At 34.0% G+C, this 24,528-nt stretch overlaps 1 protein-coding gene across 2 annotated transcripts; it reads left to right on the top strand.

Annotated features, from left to right (window-relative positions):
• Positions 1-143: 143 nt before the first annotated feature.
• On the top strand, positions 144-23,433 carry LOC145725100 (uncharacterized). 2 transcript variants are annotated; one of them, XM_081973703.1, is made up of 9 exons: positions 144-303; positions 8,234-8,296; positions 17,145-17,297; positions 17,353-17,683; positions 17,738-17,880; positions 17,974-18,108; positions 18,166-18,426; positions 22,914-23,101; positions 23,163-23,433. In XM_081973703.1, exons 2-9 carry the CDS (start codon positions 8,270-8,272, stop codon positions 23,263-23,265), a joined length of 1,341 nt encoding a protein of 446 aa, XP_081829829.1. In that variant the 5' UTR covers positions 144-303; positions 8,234-8,269; the 3' UTR covers positions 23,266-23,433. The 2 variants fall into 2 exon arrangements, with proteins under 2 accessions (XP_081829829.1, XP_081829828.1); XM_081973702.1 differs by lacking the exons at positions 144-303; positions 8,234-8,296 and adding an exon at positions 15,567-15,695.
• Positions 23,434-24,528: the final 1,095 nt, after the last annotated feature.

Below are 24,528 nucleotides of genomic sequence, written 5' to 3'. Positions count from 1 at the left end.
CTAGTATCGAAATTCGATATTGTTTTAGAATTAGTGCCAGTTTTGTGTTTTTCAGTAATTAATGACCTTATTATTATCTGTAGAAAGAGTTGCGCGCCTCTCCGTCGTTGAATTTTCAACAAGTTTAGGTCCCCGTTACTCGTTTAGTTGTTAGTCTCGTTTCAGTGTGGTTTTCAGTTAGTACGTAACGTTTCGTGTGTTTATTGTGCCGGTTCTGGTCGTTTACGTACAAAGCTTTCGCTGAATACACCGTGCGTTTCTTCGTATTCGACACGGAGGAATAAACACTTTTTTCTTTGTTGAGTAAGTTGTCACATTTTTTTATCTTCTAATCTATAGTTCTGCAATTCTGAAATTTACTTGAAAAGCTTCAAAATACTGTAAAGGGTTAACGTTCGATAAATTTAATGATACATAAAGAAATACATACCCGTTTTGTTTAGGCTGTTTTGAATCGGACTAGACGGGTCGTATTTGCGTTCAGGGTGAAGGATTAGTCATAGTTATTTCTATTTACAATAACCCTTTGTTCTGCTTATGTACTCTAATATTAATTCGAACATTCTGCATAAACAAATAGAGTAAATTATACTAGTTTGCGCGAAAAAAAAAGTCGGTTAGTAAATTGAGATTAAAACCACATTCTGTATTCCCAATGACTCATCTCGCAGTCAGTGCTTAAACTTAATTTTTTTGACCTATTTCTAATAAAATTGCGCTTTATCAATTAATTGTTTATAATAAATTCGTTTTTTGGTTTGATACTGGGTTCTTATAGTTATCTACGAGTATGTGAAAGCTTGATTGGCAAGATGACAAATCTGTGGTTAAAACTTCCTAACAAATATGCAAATTACTTCGTTTAGTGTCTTTCCAAGTGTAGAAAATAATTATTGTTTAAATGGTTATACATATACAGCGATCGAAAACGTATGTATGTTTACCGAAAGTTTACAGGATGAGAAAGCAGTGTGTGGTTACAGTAAAACACTTGTAATATTGTAACCACGTTGGCGGACAGCAATTCCAACATTTACTTGACTATTAGTAGTAGTAGTAATGCGGGGGACCCCAAAAGGTCTGGCGAATAGGTCCTTTTTGATGTTTTTCCTCCCACCCTCCCCACCTTACCACCCCTGACCTACGCCACCCAGACGTCCCGTTTCCCTGACGAAGGCAAGAATCCGTCCTCACTCCAAGAAAGACAGTTCCCTGCAGAGAGTGTGGAGGTCTCCTGACAGACGATGGCAGACTCCTAATAGGTGATATGATGTTTCCTCCATCGTTCCACATTGTGAAGGCTATCACCGATTCCTATTGATGCAAATGTCTGTTTAGTTTTTAAAGTCCAGCGACTCCTTGACATCAACCATTTGTGTGTTGCCTTGGCGTCGCTTGGGGTTCTAATTCCCAATTCTCTGGCTTGTCTGAACCTTTCCGCCTTTCTCCACGTCTCTGTGGTACCTTCGAGCGACCAGTACCTTGCTACCTGTCTGTTGCTGAATACTATGTGAGGTTCGGCACTTATTGAACTCTCAGAAGACCCGAGCCTGGCCAATATCCCGCGAACCCCAGATGTGCCGGAATATACACTAGGTTTACCTGCTTCTGCTTTGCCACTTTGTTCAGGGCATCGCAGCATTCCTGAATCAGTCTGTTGCCCGTCTTGGCACTGCAAAATGCCTTTAGGACAGCCTGACTGTCGGAGTAGATCACGATCACTCCCTCTAGTCCTTCTGTAACTTCTTTGCTTGTGGCAACCTCGAGGATTGCAAACAATTCTACCTGAAAGATGTTCGTCCACCCCCCCAGCCAAAAATATGCCCCCTTGCTTGTGTCTTGTTGGTACATTTCCGCCCAGGAGGGTCGGTGTACCAGTTTGCACCCCTTCTCGAGCAGTCACTGACCTACCATCCCAACCTTCTCTGGTTGGGATTTCCACCCTAAACTTCCTTTTGAGCCTAAGTCTGCCGTCAGGTGCGACCACCTTTTCATTCTCGTCCTCACGCATTCCATCCTCTGCAGCGCCGCTGCGGCCTCCCTGCTTATCCACAGAGGTAACTCAGGAAGGCCCAGAAGGACATTTAATGCGAGACCAGGTGTTGTCCTCATTGCGCCGGTTTTTGCTAGACAGGCTAGTACATATTTGCAAACCCGCCAGTTTCTGGGATACTTAAGCCTTCTCCACCGCCGGGCACCAGACCAAAGAACCATAACAGATCCTGGGCCTTATAACGGCAGCGTATAACCACCTCATAACGTGTGCTTTTAGGCCCAAGTTTTTTCCCAGAGCACGGCGCAAATGCCACATAGTGACAGTGGCCTTTTATATGACTTTGTCTACGTGAGGTTTCCACGTGAGTTTACTGTCTAAGGTTACGCCCAAGTAACTAGTAATTTGCCTTCTCTTTGTATGATTATCCATGATCTCCGTTTTGCTAGGATTAACTGATAATCGGGCATCGGTGCACCATCTCTATATTATCTTACACGCCACCTGCATTCTCTCGCAGACAACGCCCAGAAATTTCCCTTTGACGAGAACTAGGCTGTCGTCTGCAAGAAGTCCTTTCGGTCTAGTCGATTCAGGAGTTCGTCCATAACCAGACACCACAGGCGAAGGAAAAGGCATCTTCGCTGTGGACAGCCCTCCTGTACCCCGATCAACGGTCGTTCTCCCCCCAGGCAGGCATTGGCCGTGAGGCTCTCTATTGCACTCCGGACCGAGTTTTTTAAACGGGTGCCGTTTTTGATTTGGGAGCGTTGCAGATATTGCTTGTTCTGGCCTTATCAAATGCCCCCTCCACATCAAAGAAGAGGACCAATGTGACCTCCTTGCTTTGTAATCCTTGTTCAGCTTTTTTCACCAGAGCATGGAGAGCCGCATCTGTCGACCTTCTTTTCCTGTATGCATGCTGGTTACTATGCAGCGGAGTCCTGATGAGGACTTCCTCTGCTAGGTACCTGTCTATCATCCTTTGCAACGTTTTCATGAGAAAGGACGTTAAACGGATAGGTTTGAATGATTTGGGCTCGGTGCAGTCCCTTTCACCGGGTTTTGATATAAAGACCACTTCCGCTGAACGCCAATCATTTGGGACATATCCCATTGCCACGCTGGCCCTAAAGATCTTCCTCGGAAACGGGAGTAAGATTTCTAGGTCCGACTGCAACATCATTGGAATTATCCCGTCTGGACCTGCGGCTTTATATGAACAGAATTGCGAAACCGACCGTTTTATAGTGTCAGCACTAACAACTCTTTCGGCAGTGGTCAAACCCCATCCATTAGGGCAACCCTTGACCACCAAATCGCTCGCGCCGTCTTCGCCTCGCGTCGTCTTCGCCAAGTGTTTCGCTAGGAGAAGTAGCGTAAGGCCTCCTTCAGTGTATAAGGAATGACAATCGCCCCTTTTGGCGAATATTACTTGACTTATCCTTTCCATTTGAAAAGACTTTGCGAGACATTTTTAATGGACCACCCTGTATAATACAAGTGTTAAAAGTGTAACTTATTGTACTTTAACTTATAATTTAGCTTTATCTACTCAACTTTTTTACTGTTACTGCTTATTCTACTGTCCAATTAGTTTATTATTAGTATTAAGTTTTCTACACAATAGGTTGATGATGTCCTACTTTGGATTCTCTCTAGATCTAGTTAGAAATAACTTGCTGCCTTACTTTTTAAAATTTGATCTTTCAATGAATCATCATATATTAAGAAACTAAATAGACTACAAAGATAACTGTTAACTTTAAAAAAGAAAATATTTAAACGCCTCCTAAATTAGACGTGTTAAAAAATGATCTCTTTTTAGTCTTCTTCAGTTTCTGATGATTCAATCGTCAACTTTACTATGTCAGCGTCGTCCTAGACACAATAGTACAATTAATAAATTATTTATTCTAAATGGCAATAAACAAATTGTCGACCCATAAAAATAACCGTGTAAATCTGTGAATGCGTTCATAATTTAGTGACTTATCCATAGGTAAACAACACCAACATTACTCATCCGCAACTAATATGTATTCTCTGTAAACGTTGCTATATTGGAACCTTATGAATATTTACATCTTTTGTGATTTGTATGCAAATCACCAGCAGTTCTGTAACATCCTAAATAAATCATTTAAAAAAGGTAATAAATCAACAAAAAATTTTTAATGGATGGAAGAAGATAATTTGTACACTCACCACGCCCAATACAAGGTGCGTATCCATAAAACTAATGATTTCACGTGGGGAAATTATGAAACTTCACACGCCCTTTATTGGCATTAACGCTTACGAAACTATGCCTAAAGTGTTGGCAAACTTCCATTTTAATAGTGGTTGGGCACGTTTCAGCAATCTGCTTTTTAGGCCAATTAAATTTCACATACATGATGAAAATTCAAGCTTAATGAAATCAAAAGAAATACAAACACATTATAGTTATTTACCTAACAAGTGCGGCAAGTGGTACTTTTCTGCACGAGAGTTGACCGAACGACGCAAAACGGAGTTAGTTATAATGGCCCTCGAAGCACATTGAAAAATATATTTTTTTCGACCAAGTTAAAAATTTGCATACAGGGAGTATGCAATCTCGGTTATTTGAAGAGCTACAAGGAAGCTTAAATTGGGGGCAAAATTGAGCAATTAGAGGTCCTTTAAAATGCCGTTTTAAAAATTAAAAAATGCTTAGTACTTCCGAAGATATCGTAAAAATATACGAAATTTTGGAAATTAGTCCTTATATTTATACTAATTTATTTGATAAATGAAAACAAAAGACACTTTACCAATGTCACTTTTCCTCCTCTACAACGTGGCAATATCAACTTTCAGTTCCGACGTTTTGGTTTTTAGTTACCATCATCAATTTTGATTTTTCTTAAGGACGCCATAATATATTTTTACATTTTTGAAATGAGCTATATTTTCTGATTACGATGATGTGTCATATGATATGGTTCAAATTGGCAGTTTATTAAAAATAACGAAAATTATGTTTTAATAAAGAGTCTCTTGAAAATAACAGGTCAACAATTCTCTGTTAAGTCACTTAACACTTCTACACGTGACATTTTCAAACCGATGAGCATGTGATATTGTTAAAATGTCGTCACGGGATTCCTTTTGACTTTCTAATCAATTGTTGATTGTTGATGATCACTCCACAATTTATTAGATTGGAACGCGTTTTGTGTCATCATCTGACAGTTTGCACATGTTTGCAAATGACAGTAATATATAAATTTTTACGAAATTCCAAGACTGAACCATATCATATCGTACATCATCGTAATCAGAAAAATAGACTCTATTGAAATGGGCAAAAATTTACTATGGTGTCCATAAAAAAATGATGACGATGGTAACTAAAAAAGAAAACGTCTAATATGAAAAATGATGATACCTTGTTTTAGATGAGGAAAAGTGACAATGGTAAAGTGTCTTTTGTTTTCAGTTATCTTATCAAATAAATTAGTAAAAAAATAAAAACTAATTTCCAAAATTTCGGTTTTTCTTCGGATATCTGTGGAAGTTCTAACATTTTTTAAATTTTTATCGCTCAATTTTTCCCCAATTTAAACTTTCTTGTATCTTTCAAACAACCAAAATCCCCATGGTGAGAGTCGTAAAACGGGCACCGTGTATATTAAAAAATAAAAATAAAAATAGAAATAGTCATGTGATCTTTGAAGGTGAATGTGATAGTTGAAAACAATCACAATCAGAAATTTTAACAGTCTACTTTCAAGGTTCCATTTAACGCTTGAGAATAGTCCCGTGACCTTTTTTAGGCTTCCTTTAATTCGTAAAAATGGTAACGTAACCTTAAGAATGCCATTTTGACATTGAAAACAGTCAGGTAACCTTCAGAAATACCTTTGAATCGTAAAAATGGTAACGTGACCTTCAGAACAACATTTTGACCTAAAATATGGTCACTTGATTGCCAAGATACCATTTTAATCTCGAAGAGACACAAGAGTCACTTCAAATTTCCGTCAGCTGCCCCGTGAGTTTTGTAGGTGAATTTGATAGTTGAAAACAATCACATAGCCTTCAGAAATTTCTTTCAATCGTAAATATGGTCACGTGACTGCAAGGCTGCTATTTTAACTGTAAGAAAAGTTACTTTCAAGATTCTATTCAGCGCTTGGTAAGTCACGTTGACTTCGTAACTGAATTTGATAATTAAAACCAATCATGTGACCTTTTTTCTTGGCTTCCTTTAATTCGTAAAAATGGTAACGTACATAACTTTAACTTTAGTACTTTATTTGGAATTATTATTATCATTAACATTAACATTTATGTCAAAAACAATCTTATTTTGGTCAGCAGTTTTCGAATCTACTTGATTTGGAGTTTCTGAAGAACTGGAGAGGCCAACAACTTTGCGGTCTTTACTTGTATTTTTTTCAGCAATTGCCATTTTGCTGCACAATGTATACCTAGATATTTCCCCGTGAGGTGGTATTTGAGATTCGTCCCTGACAGAAAAATCATGGGTTTTGTGTCAAGGTTCCGCTTCTTGCTGAATAGCATACGCTGGGCCTTCTTTGGATTGATACTCAGTCCTGCCAAACGGCACCATTCATCTACCATCCGCATTGCCCTTGCCATGGGGTCCTGCAGACAGTTTCTGGCGCCCCTGCACCCCATCAGCCGTTTTAGGTCGCAAATTTATGTATTTTTGACATATTTCTACAGCATTGTCTGAAAAAGCTTCTTCAATAATCGTAAAGCTTCTTGAAATTTTTGTGACTCTCATAATCGATGCAACCTGTAAAAGGTTCAAAATAAAAACATTTCAATAAATTGAAATATTAACATCGTGAACTTCCTACCTTAACTTAAATATTCCTAATCCGGTGCTTTTCTCAAAAATTCTTCAATTTGCTCTCTGTCCAGTATCTTTGCCCGTTTCGGTTTGTAATTTCTTCATGCGGATTTTAAATATGAAGCAAGTTTACCATATTTCGAAATATTTCGAAATATCCTTACTTCTATGCACTTTTAACATAGATTTTAACATCGAATATTTTGTCCACATTGAAGAAGCAGCAAACCGTTTCTTAAAAAATAGAATAGAACCTCTTTCTGTAATTGCTCCTTCTACTATACCTCTGTTTTTCTCCGTTGTTGACTTCCACCAATTTGTTCTCGTATACACTTTTACTTTTCGCTGGTAGCAGCCATAAAGTTGCTTCTTGCTGGATTTCAGCAGGAATAAAAAGATTCTCACTCATTTTTTGATGATGCCAAATAAACAAACACTTATTATAGAAACGATTTCAAGGCTTTCTACTTTTCAGTTTAATATCATTTTTGTAAAAATAAGTTTGTCAAACATCAAACTTTTCAAAACCAGGAATTTTTGCATGCTCTTCCACTCCTAATTGAGCTGTGGTTGTGGATAAAACGTTGTATTAAATTCGGGGATTAACTAATCTTCTCGCTTTTTCACGTAGATTAAAGGCTTATTAATCCCCTAATGTAATTAATAACTACATATAATTTGTGATACAGTTTTTATTTTTAAACTTTTTTTTCTCTAAAGCATAATCAATAAATTACTGTATTAAATCAATATAAAAACTTATGTGTATAATTAAACACTTTTTGATATAACGGAAAACTTTATCATTCAATTAAACTGTTAAATGCATAAAGGCCTTCCATGTAACCTCTATTACCCTTATCGACATTAATAATACCCGCAAGTCGATTAAACGACCCTAAACTATCTTCTGGTCATGCTATAGTAGTAAGGAGAAAGCTATCTGGGCCACCTGGTGTTGTTATTACGAACAGGGTGAACGACTGCGTGCCGATGTCACAAACAGACACGAACTTTGCCTTCATATTTACCATTTTTTCTACGTTTGGTGTGTCCATTTGTCCTAAAAATGGGTCAGTGCATAGTTTTAGTAAATTGCGGACAGAAAACGATTAAAAACTGACCAATGAGGGAGAAATACAAGAAGAAGATTTACATATTTGCCTTGTTATCACAGGGTGCTACTAGCTGTATTACTATGAGTTTTTATCTATAAAAGACTACTAGAAATTTTAGATGTAGTTTAGTTTGGAAATTAATAGTTTGGATTATAAAGGCAATAATGAGCAAAAGTCTTAGATTAAGCTGGTAGTCAATCATTTCTGTCCTTGTTGTGCTTATAATATTTTTGATATTCTATTCTTAAGTAACTAAAATTTTCTTTTTTTTAGGTTATGCTACAGTAAAGCTAGAAGAGCAGTTCAAGCATGGCGTCCAAGCTGGTACAAATGCAGGTAAAGTTTCTCATCAAGCGTGAAAGTGATCTCTCTCATTATAATAAACAATCAATAACCAAAACCGGTGTGTGTATTATGTTTACGGTATCGAAATAAACGCTAAAATCATGCAAGTTTCCAAAAAGGATTATTACACGACAAAAAAAAGTGGTTTTGTGCTATTCAAGGCGAGGCGTTGGTGTCGCCTTAAGAAAATCCTACATGTATGTCGTTCGGATAATGTAATGGAGTTTGACTAACCAGATAAATGCAAAAGATAAAAAATACGACATTTAGAAAAAGTGGCAGCTGCAAAGGTTGTTGATTTGGTTCTAATTAAGGATGCGGCCTACGTTAAACCCCCGCTTTTGTAATATAAAATTAATTTTCCAAGAAGTTTTTTAAATTATTTTGTCTTTGTTAAATTAGTAATTTGCGTATTAAGGGCTGAAGAGGAAGATTATGCACGTTGTAAAGGTTAAAGCAGCTCGTGCCCAATTTACGTTAAAAACTCAATAATCCCAAGTGATTTAATCCTCTTTACCAAATCCGTAATTAAGTACTTATTCAATTTCAATTCAAATAATTTTAATCAGATAAAGGATCAGCTGAAGAGCGTAATTGGAGGCTTTAGAAACTCTAAGTTTTGATCAAAACATTTGTTTTATTACTTGATTTATTCGACAAGTCCGTTTGAAGTGTTTTTTTTTAAGCAGATTTTTCGTTTGAATGTTTTTTTAACGAGGAGATAAAACACGCTAAATTTAATAAACATGCGACAAAAATTTTACTTAAAAGGGCTCAAAAGGGAGTTATTTGCTTAGTGGAGACCAAGTGTCTTAATGTCAGGTTATGGAAGTAAAAATCTCAAGAGAAGTGTTGATTGAATGTGACAGAAGAAGCTAACAATGGCGTGTTCCTGTCACATTCTATAGAGATTTCTCTTGATAACTCTCTTTCCTCATTGCAAGAATACACACCTTGGTGGCACTTTTACTCGCTAGGGAGTGAAAGTGATATTTTCATCTTTTAAATGAGGGATAAAAATTTTATTTACTATAAGGGTCGTAGAAATACACATTTTCTGTGATATTCTCTTATGATCTCATTTCTATCTCTCATCATCACAGTAATGAGAGATTATCAAATGATCTTTGGATGGAAAAGTTTGAACAACTAGTATGGTCCAGTTTTACTTTAGCGTTCGTTGTCGTCATTGACAATGGATGCTAAAGTGAAACTGGATTACATCTACTCGTTTTTGTAACTTTACGTCCCGCTGTTCTGAGAGACAGGCCGTGAAAATGATCATAATCACTAGGTTGTAAAGTCATTGTTTGCGTAATGGAAAGACAACTGCTACCTTGAGAAAAAAATAGTGCTTTAATTGAATTTAGAGAAATTTTTGATTTATTTCAAATATTTTACAAAGAAGCTAAAACGAAAGTAACACGAATGGATGATATTTCATGACAGTCACAGATTATTTAATTAATTTACTTTGAAATGCTATACTAGCTTCATAATATAGCATCACATTATCTATTCCTTATTCGACAATTTTGATTCACTAATTTGAAGATTTTTTATTTTAAATGGGACACACTGTATATTTTTGTATTTTTCTGTTATTTCAGAAATTGCCAGTCAATTTTTTCTAATAAATCATCTTTATCGCATTTTCAGATATAATTATAATTTACCTGTATTTCTTAGAGAGCTGTAGTTTAATTAACATAAAAAAATAAAATACAATTTAAGCATATTTGGGATCATTTATTCTTGATTATTAATAAGTAACGTCTAATACAAACTTACCCATTTCCCAGATTTTTGCAGATTTCAATAGAAGAGATATGTTTTAAGGTTTTCAATCACTACAAATTGTAATTTTTAACTAAAGAAAAGGCTTCAGGGCATAAATGTAACTAAATTCCGCTTTAACAACCACTTAAAATACTGAAATTAAAGTGGTCAACAGAACAGAAATTACAAACTAGCCATTTTAGAATGGAATTTCAATTGCAAAGTTGTGTTTTTAAGGTTTTTAATCACTGAAAATTGTAATTTTAACTAAAGAAAAAGATTTATGCTCTAAAAATAACCAGTTTCACGTATAAAACAGTTTAAAATCCTAAAACTAAACTTTCAATAGAATTTTCCAAGAAATGGCAAATCAACAACTTCAGCATGAAATTTCAATTGACAAGTTGTATTTTTAAGGTTTTTAAGTACTGGAAACTGTAATTTTAACTTAAAAAAGCTTTAGGGCTTAAAACTCACCACTTTCAGGTCTGAAAACAGTTTAAAATCCTGAAACTAAACTTTTAGTGGTATTTTACCGAGAATTTTCAATCCAACCATTTTAGCATGGAATTTTAATTAAAAAGTTGGGTTTTTAAGTATCCCAACTGCTCAAAATTGTAGTTTTAACTAATGAAAAAGCTTTAGGGCTTAAAATTAACCAGTTTCAGATCTGAAAACAGTTTAAAATCCTGAAACAAGACTTTTTTAGTATTTGTACAAGAATTAACAAATCAGTTACTTTAGCATAAAATTTCAATTGCAAAGTTAGGTTTTTAAAGTGTTCAAGCACTGAAAATGGTAGTTTCAATTACAAAAAGCTTCAATGTGGACTTAAAAATAAAATAACTGGTTTTAGAACTGAAAACATTCCAAAGACTTATTTTTTTACTTATTTTACTTATTTTTAAAGAATATATAAACTAGGAATTTTAAGATGTAAATTAAATTTAAAAAAAACGTTTTCAACCACTGAGAATTGTAGTTTTAACAAGCAAAGCTTTCAGGGGTTAAAACCAGTTTCAGGTCTTATGAATGAACGGTTTGTGTGGTTAACCCTGTATACTACTACTATTATTTGGTGTATCAATTGATTGTTTTACTGTGCAACACTCTGTGGAGAAACCCTCGTTTAAGCTAATAAAAGCACTTACTTTTCTACATTTAACACCCTGTATTATATTAAATTTCGGTCAGAAAGATTTATTAGAGACTTTTGCTGCTACAACTTTAAAACACCCTGAATTTTCCGACTGATTTTTCTAGATGTTTTAGTGAATAAGTTAATAATTAAAGAAATGTCAAAGGTAAATGATCCGTATTGACCGAAGTATTGACATAATCGACAACTTTTGCTTAGTTAAGTGCCTACAGATGGTTCGGCCTACCAAGAGACAGAAAAAAGGGCTAAAAAACAGACAAATTCGATATAAAAAGGTAGAAAATGCGCGGATTTGGAAAGCGATAAGATTTAACAGTTAGTCATAGGATGGTCGCTGTCATTTGTGTTCAGTCATCACGTGGTAAATCATTCAATTACGTCACACGATGCATCGAGTCTTTAAAACTGATAGGTCTGCTGGATCTGTGACAGATGTCAAGCAGCTCCATTTTTCTATGATTGTCTGATCTGCGAATCGTATGTTCATACTCTTTATATGTCGATGGTTTAAAGTTTTAAAGCATAACTATTACCTCTTGGAATTTATGCCATCATTTGACATCCTGAACATAAGTTTATTCACATTTCAATATGATTACAACACTTAACGTCACATTTGAATACATGAAATGTAAATCAAGGGCCTTGATGTATTATTACCTTCTCGTATTAAAAGCCAACTCGATTCGAACTCCAATTGTTTATTGTAATATCGAGACTTAGTTCCGACAGTTATTCAAATTTTGTAATTGTCGAGGGCGACCCACGGGATTTGGAATAAAATCTAAGTAGGCAACATCTTAAGAAACAACAAAAAAATTAAAATTAGTCATACAACATAAGTTTGATTGATTGGTGTGAACAAATGTTTGATTAGTTTTTTTTTTGTTTAGTAGGTGGTCCAAATAGGATTTTTTCAATAACCGGATTACCGGAATAATATTTCACAAACCTGAACTTTTAAACCACACCAGGTATGATAAACGGATATTCAATAAAGAAGGGCTTGAATGTGCTCATTTATCAACTGCAATGCAGAGTGAATAAATGCATATATCGGTTTTGAATTTATCCAGTTATTTGCTGGGGTTGGTTCGGTTCAAACCTGTTTGTCCCGGAATTTTCGTGCTTTATTCAAACTCGATCAGTGTGTCTGCAAGTAAGTCTGTAATCTGTAATAATTAAGCATATAAGTTGTTATAAATCAAACAAATAAATCGACCCTGAGTTGTTTGCCACAACTGTTGCAGTGCATTTAATTAGGGACGTACCAATTAGTTTACCTTTTAATTAAATGAGGCTACATAATTGGTCAAACTTGATTAAAAAATCTCGAAAAGGTGTTGGCATAGTATATGGGCAGAGGCTTGGAAATAAAAATGTGATAGCTGATCAATATTGGTGGCCTAGTTAAACCACAAATCCCTGCGTATGATGATTAATAATACTGGTAGTTCGATAAGAATTTGTTTCCTTGAACTCCATAAACGTAGGAATTCGGCTAATTCCTCGTAATTTATTACAGTAACATTTTATTAAATAGTTGACGGTAAGCGGAAAATGATATTAAAGTTCTTTTAACCTAAACGGTGACAAAGATTTTTACTATCTCAAGAGATACCACTCTAGTTTTTCAGTAAAATACAAACGCTAATTTGAATTTGAAAAAAAAAAACAATAAGATCGAAATTAGTTTAAAATAAATCACTTGGCTAATCGGATTTTTACGAAAGACTCGTAGGAAGCAAAAATGAACTGTAGTAAGATCAAATTTAGCAAAATACAATATCAAGTTTAGAACGAGTATATCCATCCACGTTTGAATCAATTAATTCGAGCAACAATTTCTGTGAAAATCGTGACATTTCCATAGAATAACAGAAATTATTCTTAGATTAAGTTTATTATTCTCAATAAATTGAATTAAGTGAGAAACAAAATTAAAAGTTTAATAAAGTCGAAATTAGTATGAAACAAATTATACAGGCTGTTACAAATTCGATGCATTAGCATTGCTATCTCAGAAACTATAGTTGATAGAGCTTTAGTTGTAAATGGAAACAAAGTTGCGAATTTTATTGCTAAATAATTTGGTAAAAAGGTTTTAGAGTGGAAATTTAATTAAAGGTTTTGGCAACGTTTCAAAGCATTTCATATCTTTGATGAAGTTTCTAGATCTACTCAGAACGTTCTAAAGCCTTTTGCAGCATTCCAAAACATTCAGATCTTTGAATAAGTTTCTATAGCTTGCCAGAACGTTCTAGGCCTTTTTGCAACGTTCCAAAGTTTTCCAAATCTTTTTAGAAGCTTCTGAAGCAGGTACACGAACCAAATATTTGCTAAAAATCAAAAAAAAATTTGCTTGTCCGGGTAATAATGAAATATTTGCTTTGATTATTTGTTGAAAAATATTTAATGTCCAGTTGGTCAAACAATCGCTACTCATTAAAATAAATTCTTCAATAAATTCTGTAGCATCTGTAGCAAATATTTGCTTCGTATAATGCCTGGTTAAGACATTTTAATCTTCCAGACCTTTGATAAAGTTTCTAGAAGTAGTTAGAACGTTCTATGGTCATTGACAACGTTCCAAACCATTCCAGATCTTTGAAGGAGCTTCTATAGCTTGCCAGAACGTTGTAGAGCTTTTTGCAATATTCCAAAGTTTTCCAAATCTTTATAGAAGTTTTTAAAACTTTCCAGAAGGTTCTAGAGCCTTTGGCACCGTTTTCAAACTTCCCATACCTTTGCAGAATCTTCTGTAACTAGTCAGAATGTTATAGAGACTTTGGCAACGTTCTAAAATCTTTCAGATTTTTGGAATGGAGTAGTAGTCCATGTTCTCACAGTGGAGGTGTATCGAATTAATAAAAGGAAGAACACATATCCTTCTCTACAACAAGTTTATTAACTTCTAATTAAAGAGGAACGCTTTGCATGTTTCGGGCATATAAATATCCATCATCAGGAGCTAAAAGAATTACAATCTACTTAAACTGAACTTAAGCAATGAAAAACATACCTTATAAGGTCGAAAATGTGCTGGCTGTTTTTCTAAACGGGGCTGTCACTGTCTTCCCTGTTTAGAAAGAAAAAAATGTCAATAGATGCCAAGTTAGTTTGAATCAAATTAGTTCACGTTAGAATTCCGAAGTTACCGTTAGAATGGAGATACTGGCAAGCGAAAAGGGCTCATATCGACAAGTAATTTGTTCTTTTCTTTGTAATAAAGTTTGGTTTTGCCTACCTCACAAATTTAAATATTTTGATCAATAGTGATTATGGTTTAATTCAGTTGATTTTTTTGTTGGTTGTTTCGTTCGTTTGTTCTGACGTTCTATAAGCGAGCAAAGGTAATGTCATTTAACGGAATTTTACAAAAAATTCAATTTGACCATGCAACTGTCAAATTATACAGATGTCACCCTTGCTCTGCTTCAGCCAGTGTCTGGTTCATTAAATTAGTCTTTACTCTAGTTTTCTCATTAAATTTTTCCACAAATTGCTTCTTGGGACACTCTGTATAGAAAACGCCTTTTAAAGTGTTCAATAAACTGCAACTGCTAGATTGATAGAAATTACATAAAAAAAAGTGCGGGAAATCGACCTACAAGTTTTCGTCATAAAGAAATGCTGTTAAAAAGACTGTAGCAGTTTGTGTTTACCTCGGCCATTTGACATTGGAAACAGTTGATTCATACTGAGTGTTTAAGGTTGTTTGGTCAGCCGTTTCACCTACACTCTGACTCACCTGAAACGCGATTATTCCTTATTCGGTTTTATTACAATGTCTCTTCAAGTTCGTATTGTTTTGCTTGCATTGTGTATATGCGGGCGCATTGAACGAGAACGTACAATTCCGGCATTAAGAAATTGATTAATTAACCAATTTCCCAAGAGAAATGTAATTTATTAGTGAAATTACGCCTAAACTCTGGAAGGTAATGGACATTTTTTACTGGGGTAGTAATTTTTGTAACTACTGAGAAATTACGTTTAAACCAGTTCCACGTCATATAACGAATGCACTAACTCAAACTTAAATTAACAACTCAAAGTTAATATTGAACTTATTAACCACTCAAATTATTCTGATGTATTTCATTATTGTGTTTCCCAAGTTGTGTGTAATCAAGCTGTCATGCCCCACAAGAAATAATTATAAAGGGGTGGCTTTCCCTTATAATAGACACAATGTCCACAAATGACCAGCGCATGATTGGTCAGAAGTTTCCTTACCCAACAACTTTTATCATCAAACAGAGTTTGGGATTGATTCAGCCAAGTTGTGTTAGTACATTTCATCACTAGTTTTTCCATTAAAATGTAAATATAAAAATGAAAAAATACCTCTCGTCAAGTGTAAATAATATCGTATCAATTAATTGGGATTCATCGTGGTTAATTCGAAGTTATTGGTCTGAAAAAAGTGATTTACGTTATTACTGCGAGGTAAGCGCTATAGTTAGTTACTTCAGAAAGTTATTTTATCTACTCCTAGCATGGTAATCATTCATTACATAGCTCATTTTGAGTTACGTAATGAGCGATTTTACCGCACTAGTGCGATAAAACAACTTTAAATGAAAATTTCTGCTGTAATTGTTTATTGAATTTAAACATAACTTTGATACATTTTTTCATATCGCCTTTGACTTGGCAGGCAACAAGCCAGATACCACGTTTGCGGCAGCTTCTTCAATATCTGACGGAAGTTCTTCAGACATGTTCATAACGAAATGCACTTTTAAAAATTTGTGACTGACACTGTTAAATTGTCGCTTAAGTAATATGTGGAAACAAATGGCCACCATAGCAACAACACCAAAACAGTACAGCGTAGATGACAAAATTTAAGGGTAACAAATAACTACCCGTAGCAAGCATATTATACGAGACGTTCCTAAATAGTTCACATTGCACAAAATATGAATTTTCTTCTTACTTTACGCTGCTTCTGATGGTCGTAGATAAAATGTTGTACATCACCCGTGGGGTATGGCAAATTAACGTACTCGTGTGATCACCACAACTCGGTCTACGACCTCGTCGTGGCAACACTCCCACTCGTGACTATAAAAATGCTCATACCTCACTAGTAATGTAAATAACTATTATTAATGAATATTTTAAATACAAAGTGTAGTAATCAATGTTGAGCTAATATTATTTATTATGCAAAACACAATACTGATGATCGACCCGCTATAGCCTGTAATCAAATGTACGTTTTCTTAGTATTCCCTTACGTGTATTACATGTTATAATGGTCATGTCAAGGATAAGAATGCATTGACGTTTTCGGTGTATAGTTAGCAATATTACTTGTTTTTAACTTTAAGTGACATAACCAGCGTAAACAAAAATACAATTTTTCTACACGCGTGAAGAATTTGGTACTTTTTCGCACGCATATGAGTGCAGAAAGTTAGTCAAAAAATAAAATAAGTGCGGAAATAGTATATTCTATATTAAGAGCGGAAAGTACATATTTGCCGCTTGCAAAGCGTTTTTTTGAAAAATCGAATAAACCCATTTATGACTATTGCAACAAGTATAAACATTTATAAGTTCAACCTTCGTCATATTTCAGATTTAAAAATTAAATACTGAATTGTTGAGGTTTTATAACATTTCCAAAAACTCCGAAAGTCATACTTTTATCTTTAGGAAGTTGGCAGAATTAAGTCACGTGACCGAAAACTTAAAAATTTAAGTTTCAAATTTAAATTTTACAGGCTTCTAAGATCTGAAAATCTAAAGTTCAAAAAGTGACAGTTTTTAAAAACTCTGAAAGTTCTCAAAAAATTCTGAACACAATATCTAATACGGTCAATTTTGGAACACTTTGTAGACCATATCTACAAATTTATAGATACTAAAAATTATGTGTGGTTTTAGGCTCGTTTCCAACAAAAGCAAATGCAAGAAAAAGAAGAGAAACTACTGAAGATATACGAGAATCAGCAGCAGAAGGCTTTCGAAAAAGTAGGAAGAAGCAGCGCAGGAAGTAGTAGCAGCAATACAAGCATAGGTTCGACCGGTGGAGGAAAAGTAAGTTTTCTATTTTTTTTTTACGCAACAAATTCTAACCAAATGTATTGTTTAGGTCAGGCAAATGTTTGAAGAAAGAAGACAAAAAGCAGGAGTGGATAAAAGTTACCCGTTGGAACCATTAAAAACAAACCGCAAATCGACAACTACAGTTAAATCTGTTACAAACAAAACAACGGCTCAGTTACGTAACGGAAAACCTGTATTTCAACAAAAAGAAACAACCCAAAAAGTCTACAACAACAATTACGCAAATGGAAATTACGAAGAACATACCAGCGTAGTTGAAACATTCGACAATGTGGACAACCATGCAAATTTAGTGGATATTATGAACAATCACAATATCAACGATGATTATGATATTGATCAGTTGCCAAAAATAGGTAAGTCAAATTGTAGCAGCCTGAAATTCAAGTGTACGATTGTAAAACTTATAGGATTTAATGATGCTTATAAAGAGAAGCCACCTTTTATGGGAAAATTGGCCAATCTTGGTGGAAAACTTCCTAGCCAAAAGTTTATTGAAAATAACCCTCCTAAAACCAGCGTAGTGAGTGAGAAACCTAGGAACGAACCCAAGGTTAGTATGTTTGAAATTTAGTTAGGTTAGCAACAACTTTGACAAGTGTCATCAAAAATTCATAATGATTTTTTCATAATCAATTCGTTTTAGGTGGCTTTAAAGAAACCGATTGCAAAAGCTGCCCGAGCTCCTCCAAGATCAAATTCTTCGGTATCTTCTCAAAACACTGAGTCTCCACGCAGCTCTCCTACCAGAGTGGTTGAAAATATGACGTCCAAACAGCAAGTAAGTTATTAACTGACTGATCATTTTTAAGAAAAATTTATAATTTTGCTTAAACAGGTTCCTTCACCATCACCAAGAGCTCCAATCAACAATCGCCCATCTTCGAAACAAGTGGCAAAGTCTCCAGTAGTTCGAGATGATCTTTCCGAATGTCGATATTGCGGCAGAAGGTTTGCCACTGATCGTCTGGGTGTCCACGAGGATATTTGTGGCAAAACCGGGAAGAAGAAACGTAGACCGTTCGATGCTACCAAACATCGGGTGCAAGGCACCGAATTGGAAGGATATGTGAATAAAATCGGAAAGAAAGGTGCTAAGGTGAGTAATTTATGTGTTTGGGTATTTGTATTAAGGCGGAAATAGACTGAGTTCACATCATGTGAGCTCACGTGCTATTAATTGAAAATGGAGGAAATTTTAATAGAAAAAGTTAGAGAACATGCTGTTTTATACAATCATGGATTTCCTGAATATCGCTATTAACATATTCGCCAAGCAGCTTGGGAGGAAATTGGAAAAGAACTAGGAATACCTATATATCTATACCTATAATAATTATTATTAATTAAACCATGTAGAAAGCCAAATTCTTCTTTGGTCATTCGGAAATACATTTTAAAGCGTTGTGGGTCATTTTGTAACTTCTTAACCAAACAGTGAAATTTACCCAATTCTTTTCTTTTCATGTTTATGTCATGGACCCATGCTTTTCTTTTTTTTTCCTCGAGAAGGATAAAAGCAGCAGTTTCCATTTCTTCTTCCCAGTCTGAAGAACTGATAGAGCTGGCGCTTTACATAATTGAAAATTTACAAAAACAAGCAAACAGATTGAAATCAGAGAAAAACTGACCCAATACGTATGTCAACTGACTTTGCAATATGTCAAATTTGTGTAGTACATAAATATAAAAATAATAAAACGTGATATCAGTGGGTTTCTAAGTCATCACGGTTTAAATCATGACAATGTGATAGCACGTGGGCTCATGTGAGCTCAGTCTGTTTCGGCCTTTATTCATGAGAAAATGAAAAAAAAAATTGAAGGATCAGAAGAAATAACAAAAAAGTTCATTTTTCTTCAAAAAAAAAACCATTAGACAGAAATTATTACGTTTTTATGTATGTATCTGAAATTCATACAATTAAAAGCAAATGTATTTCAACCTCTCTAGACTAACACAACAAAGTAATCAAATATTCCTGTTTTTTATGTTTTTAATCGTGATGCGGCTTAGGGGACGTGAAAGAGCAATTCAAGACAAACATTTTGAATTGTTTACGATCCCTAAAAGTCCTAAAACTCAAAGAATTACCGAGATGCAGAATATCTAACTAGATAGAAAAATAAGATGATGGAACAAATGTAATTGACGAAGTCAAAACATTTACTTGTCCATCACGCTGTACATCCTATTTTTCTTTCATTTTCCTCATATATCGATACCTCAGTTCTATACTGTAACAAGTCCAAAAGTGCCAACAGTTATCACGTTCCTAATACAACTTTCTACCAATGTCAATATTATTAATATTGTATTTGGTATAGAAGATGAAAGTAGAAAAAAAATATATTACGGTTATCATTTTCCAAATCTGTTTTTGAAATTTTCTCGAATAGTGTCTTGCAGTTTATTGTTAAAGAAAACTGAAAATGGTAATAAATTCAAAATTAATCCAAATTTTTCTCAGTATTTACCAACTGTATGTACCCTTTGTTCAGCGACTTCTGAGTGTTGCGTCGCAATCTGCACCAGCAAAAAACGTATGTCTGCGATTGAATGTTATATTGACTGATTGTCAAAATGATTTGTAGGTATTAAGGCAAGGTCTACAATATATTACATATTAAGTTGGTGCTGCAATTCAACAGAAATAGCTTAAATTTGTAATTTTGATTGGTGCAAAATATGAAATTGCTTAAGCTGAATTTGATTGCATCATTTATAAGAAGTGGTTCAACATAATAAACCAAAATTTGGTGATCGGGTACAGTAAGAAGTTCTTGAAATACTTCAGCATACCATACATTTTCGTTTTAACGTTTTTATTTAGATAAGAACAGAAAATATGTAAATACATTACAAAGTAAAAATACTTCAATTATTTATATCTTCTTGGTATGTTTCTGTTTTCCAGCAAATAGAAAGCAATTCGGTACTTTGGGCCTATTGGAAAGCGCTCTTATTATGAAAATTACGGTCCTAAAAAACGCATTGCTATAGTGCTGTCCTATAAGCAAAAATCTAATAAACCTTACTTAGTAGGTTTAAGGCAATTATTAGATATTTAACAGCAAAAAATGGAGTAATTATTTGCATTTCCAGTCTTTACTTACTAAGGCCAAAAATTTAGTACCTGAAGCATACTTTTTACTTGTCCCAATTAAGGCATTTTGGACAGAACTACTATATTTAAAACGGTTTATTCATGAAACTATGTTAATAACATATCAAAATACGATGACAATGAATAGCTGGTACTATCATATTATAACATAACAGAGTATACTGTTTTCTTTCATTTACTAAATCAGACCAACAAGGAGATGCCAGTTAAAACGAAGAATAACGCAAAGGTATAGTTAATTAACCCATAAAATTTTAGTATTTTTCTTTTTGGTACTTATCGGTATTTAACATACATATAGTGTGTTTCAATTTAGATGTCAGTAATCATAAGAGTTACAATATTGGTTAAATGAGAAACGTTTTAATAATTTATGAAAAACATCAAATATTTTTTGTTATGTACTATAGGCAAGAGTTTTTCAAAAATGGAAAAAATTTAAGATACTGACTAAAAGTAGTACTAAATAATTAAATTAAAACAAAATTGTTTATAACTTTCTCTATTTCACTGAACTTTTGTACGTCTTATAATTACTTAAATCCCAATTCATATAGGGTCAATAATACCACGTGTCCAGGAGATTAACATGAGAAATCAGTTTTTATTTTTTTGCGTCTGTACGGTTTATTTAATGGAACAACGATTTAGATAAAAATAGTAGAGCACATTTTCGGCCATCAACTTTTTCTTTCGGCTCTAAAATTCGGAAATTTCAAAGTTCGCACCAAGCGGTCGTTCAGAAAAATTCACCTGGCGCAGTGCTACCAACCTTTTAAAATTATAACAAATCGTCGTAATAATTTTGAGTTACTACCCCCATAATTCAATGAAAATAAAAATAAATTATCAGTAGCCACAATCGAAAAATCTGGTACGTTGCATTTATAACCTCATTCAATGTCTCTACCCAACTTAATAATTACTTTGTAGTTAAGTTCTTTACGAAAACACTGGTTTTGATTGCAAATATTTAATAAGAACGACCGAATCACCTGTCTCAAGTCTCTTCATAACACTACGAACGACTTAAAGTGATGAAAACAGTAGACAATGAAGGCCTGTCAGATCTTTGAAGATAAGTTGCTTTACTATACAGCGACCACAACAAAGAGACCAAATACTTCCTTCAAAACTGATGTGATTTAGCTTCAATGTGCTTAACTTTATGGACTATCATCAGTGAGGGTCTTCATCAGTGTTGTAACTAAAACTTGAAGTGATTCAGTGTTGATATCTGACTTAAATCTCATAATCTTGATTGATCTGATACTGTGAAGTGTGAAGAATCTTAATCAAACTGGCTATAAAACCTCTGAGAAGCCATTAACAAAAATGTGCACTAGGGACTTTAGTAACATGTAGGTTAATTGGTAATGAACCAAATTTGTTTATTTTATAATTTTGTTCTTTTTTCTACACACTCAATTGTGCCAAATAAAACTTTGTACACTGAACGTTTGTATTAATTATTTATTCACAGTTCAAGATACAGTATACCTACATTTTCTTTAAGTGAAGAGCTTAGGTACAATAGGTGGCAAAGAAAACGGGTCTTACCACATAAACAGTGATTGTTCTACAGATTGAGTGCTAGTGGTTGAACCTTTCACCATACAAGCTATGCTAACAGAAACAATTTGCTTCTAATCCAATTCAGCAGTGAACTCGTGTTACACATTACTTGCAAATATACTACTTTTTTGTTAGTAGACATTTTACAAGTATCCTTGTAGGTACTTACCTTACCATGTAGAACTAGGGAAAGATAATCAGTTATAAAGAATGCCTTTTTATTAACATCATGCAATAATATGGTGTGTTGACAACGCTACAAAACAGAAGGATACAATAAAACTAGCAGTCACATAGGTTACTAAATCAGATCACTTTTGAGGTAAGTATTTCCCCTCTTTTGTGGTCCCTGTATAGTAAAGCAACTTATCAAGGATCTGGCAAGCCTTCATTGTCTACTGTTTTCATCACTTTAAATCGTTTAAAGTATTATGAAGAGGCTTCAGATCGTCCTTACTAAGTATTTGCAAGCAAAACCAGTGTTTTCTTAAAGAACTTAGCTACAAAGTAAATAAGTTGGGTAGATACATTGAGCGAGATTATAATTTCATCGTACCAGGTTTTTAGGCTGTGGAACTGATAAAGTATCTTTATCACGATTTATTTTTATTTTCTTTATTATATATATCAAAATTATTACTAAATATACTTGTTTTGAATGTTTTGATTAGAGAATGACGGACGGCGATTGGTTATGATAAAATAAAAACTGATTTTCCATAATGTCCAGGGTTGTCCTGGACAGACTGCATTAGCACATAATCTTTTAGAAATAGCTGTAGGAATAGCTGATTTAATAATCTTGTAAGTGCACAAATAGAGATATTTTTTTTTTAAAGTTTACTTATACTTTACTTTATACATAATTTTGATGAAATTTACAGGTAACTGCTAAACCTTCGCAAAGCAAAGCTGGAAACTGGAGGAAAACCCATGAAGAATTCATCTCGACCATACGAGCAGCCAAGGAAGCCCAAGCTTACGTTGCTAAGGGTGGTAAACTGTCAGATTTACCTCCTCCACCTCCTTCGACTAATCCAGACTACGTTCAGTGCCCGCATTGTGGCAGAAGGTAACTTAAAACCATAAAGAATTAATAAAATACAATTTTTGTTAACATTTTTAAATTTTAGGTTTAATGAGGCTGCTGCAGAACGTCACATTCCTAAATGCGCCAGCTTTTCTTTCAACAAACCCAAACCAGGCCCACAGAAAACACGACCGGGAAAGAGATAATAATGCCAGAAGATCAAAGAGAAACATCTACGAATTTTATATTTTAATAGCTGTTACATACAAAAAAGTTAACTACTTATAATAATATACCAGACTGCAGCTTTTGTAATACCTGCCTTTATCGGTTGCTTGGAGTTCACTTAGTTACAATTAAAATAACCAAATTAATTCCGTAGTTTAATTATTGTAGTCTTGAAAATTTTCAAGTAACATTAGTTTGAAATAATTTTTTATTATGGTGAACTCTCTTTTTGAATATAGTTATAGTAGATCTCAATTTCTTGAAATTTCACATAGTTAATAACAATCAGACGAATATTTTCCTAATTGGTTGTGAATTGAAAAGATTTTATTTTTTGAACTAAGTGTAGATGATATTCAAAATTAGAAATAATGTTATTTAATCTCTTTTTATAATAATGTGATTTTTGATCAAACATCTAACACATCAAAACTGGGTCAGTTTAGTGAGATTCTAAAAAATGGCTGTTCTAAAACGTTACTAGATACTAAAAAATAAATTGAATTATTTTAATTTTAAATTGTAATAATAGTGCTGAATAAAAAAATCTTTACTAAATAACGGTTTAATTGAACTAAACTAGTGTAGACTTGTAGAAAAAATAGAGTGAGAATTTGTTTTGTATTTTATTATATTAGTTAATAAAATTTAAAACAGCATACAAACACTCATTTTCTTTGTCTAAAGAGTGTCAAAAGGAAACCCACCACGTTGTGAAATAAAGCTGACCATAGCGTGATTCATAAAGAATAGGAAACTCGGAAACTGGAAATACTACACGTGAAATAACGATTTTTCAGCGCCCGGGAAATGGGCACTTTCGAACATTTTCTCAACAATGAATCAACCGAGAAACAAATAGTTTCAAAGCAGTATAATGGCAGTAATGTTTCATATAATATAAACTATTATACGAAATATATTGTAAGAATATTACTAAAAGTGCCATTTTTGACATCCTACCTTCACTTTAAAAGCTGGCTTTGAAATGTTGTGGAAAATAATGAAAGGTCAAAATCTACACTGAAATTAATACGAATACGAGATGATATATCAGGACTTGATTATTTCATCTGCTAATAAAGTAGCTAATAACTATTTGGACACTGAACTATACTCCAAAGATTAATTGTCGAATAAGTTGCATCTCTATTTCATTGCAAATTTATTTTTCGACGACTGACTTTGAAAGTACCTCATGTACGCTTCCATTTCAAAGCAGAAAGTGGTCATTCGCCGCA

The sequence above is a fragment of the Ips typographus genome, linkage group LG2 (assembly GCF_016097725.1).
Source record: "Ips typographus isolate SLU linkage group LG2, UJ_Ityp_2.0, whole genome shotgun sequence".
NCBI lineage: Eukaryota > Metazoa > Arthropoda > Insecta > Coleoptera > Curculionidae > Ips > Ips typographus.
The sequence above is the reverse complement of the archived record's forward strand: the minus strand, read 5'-3'. Positions and strand labels throughout refer to the sequence as shown.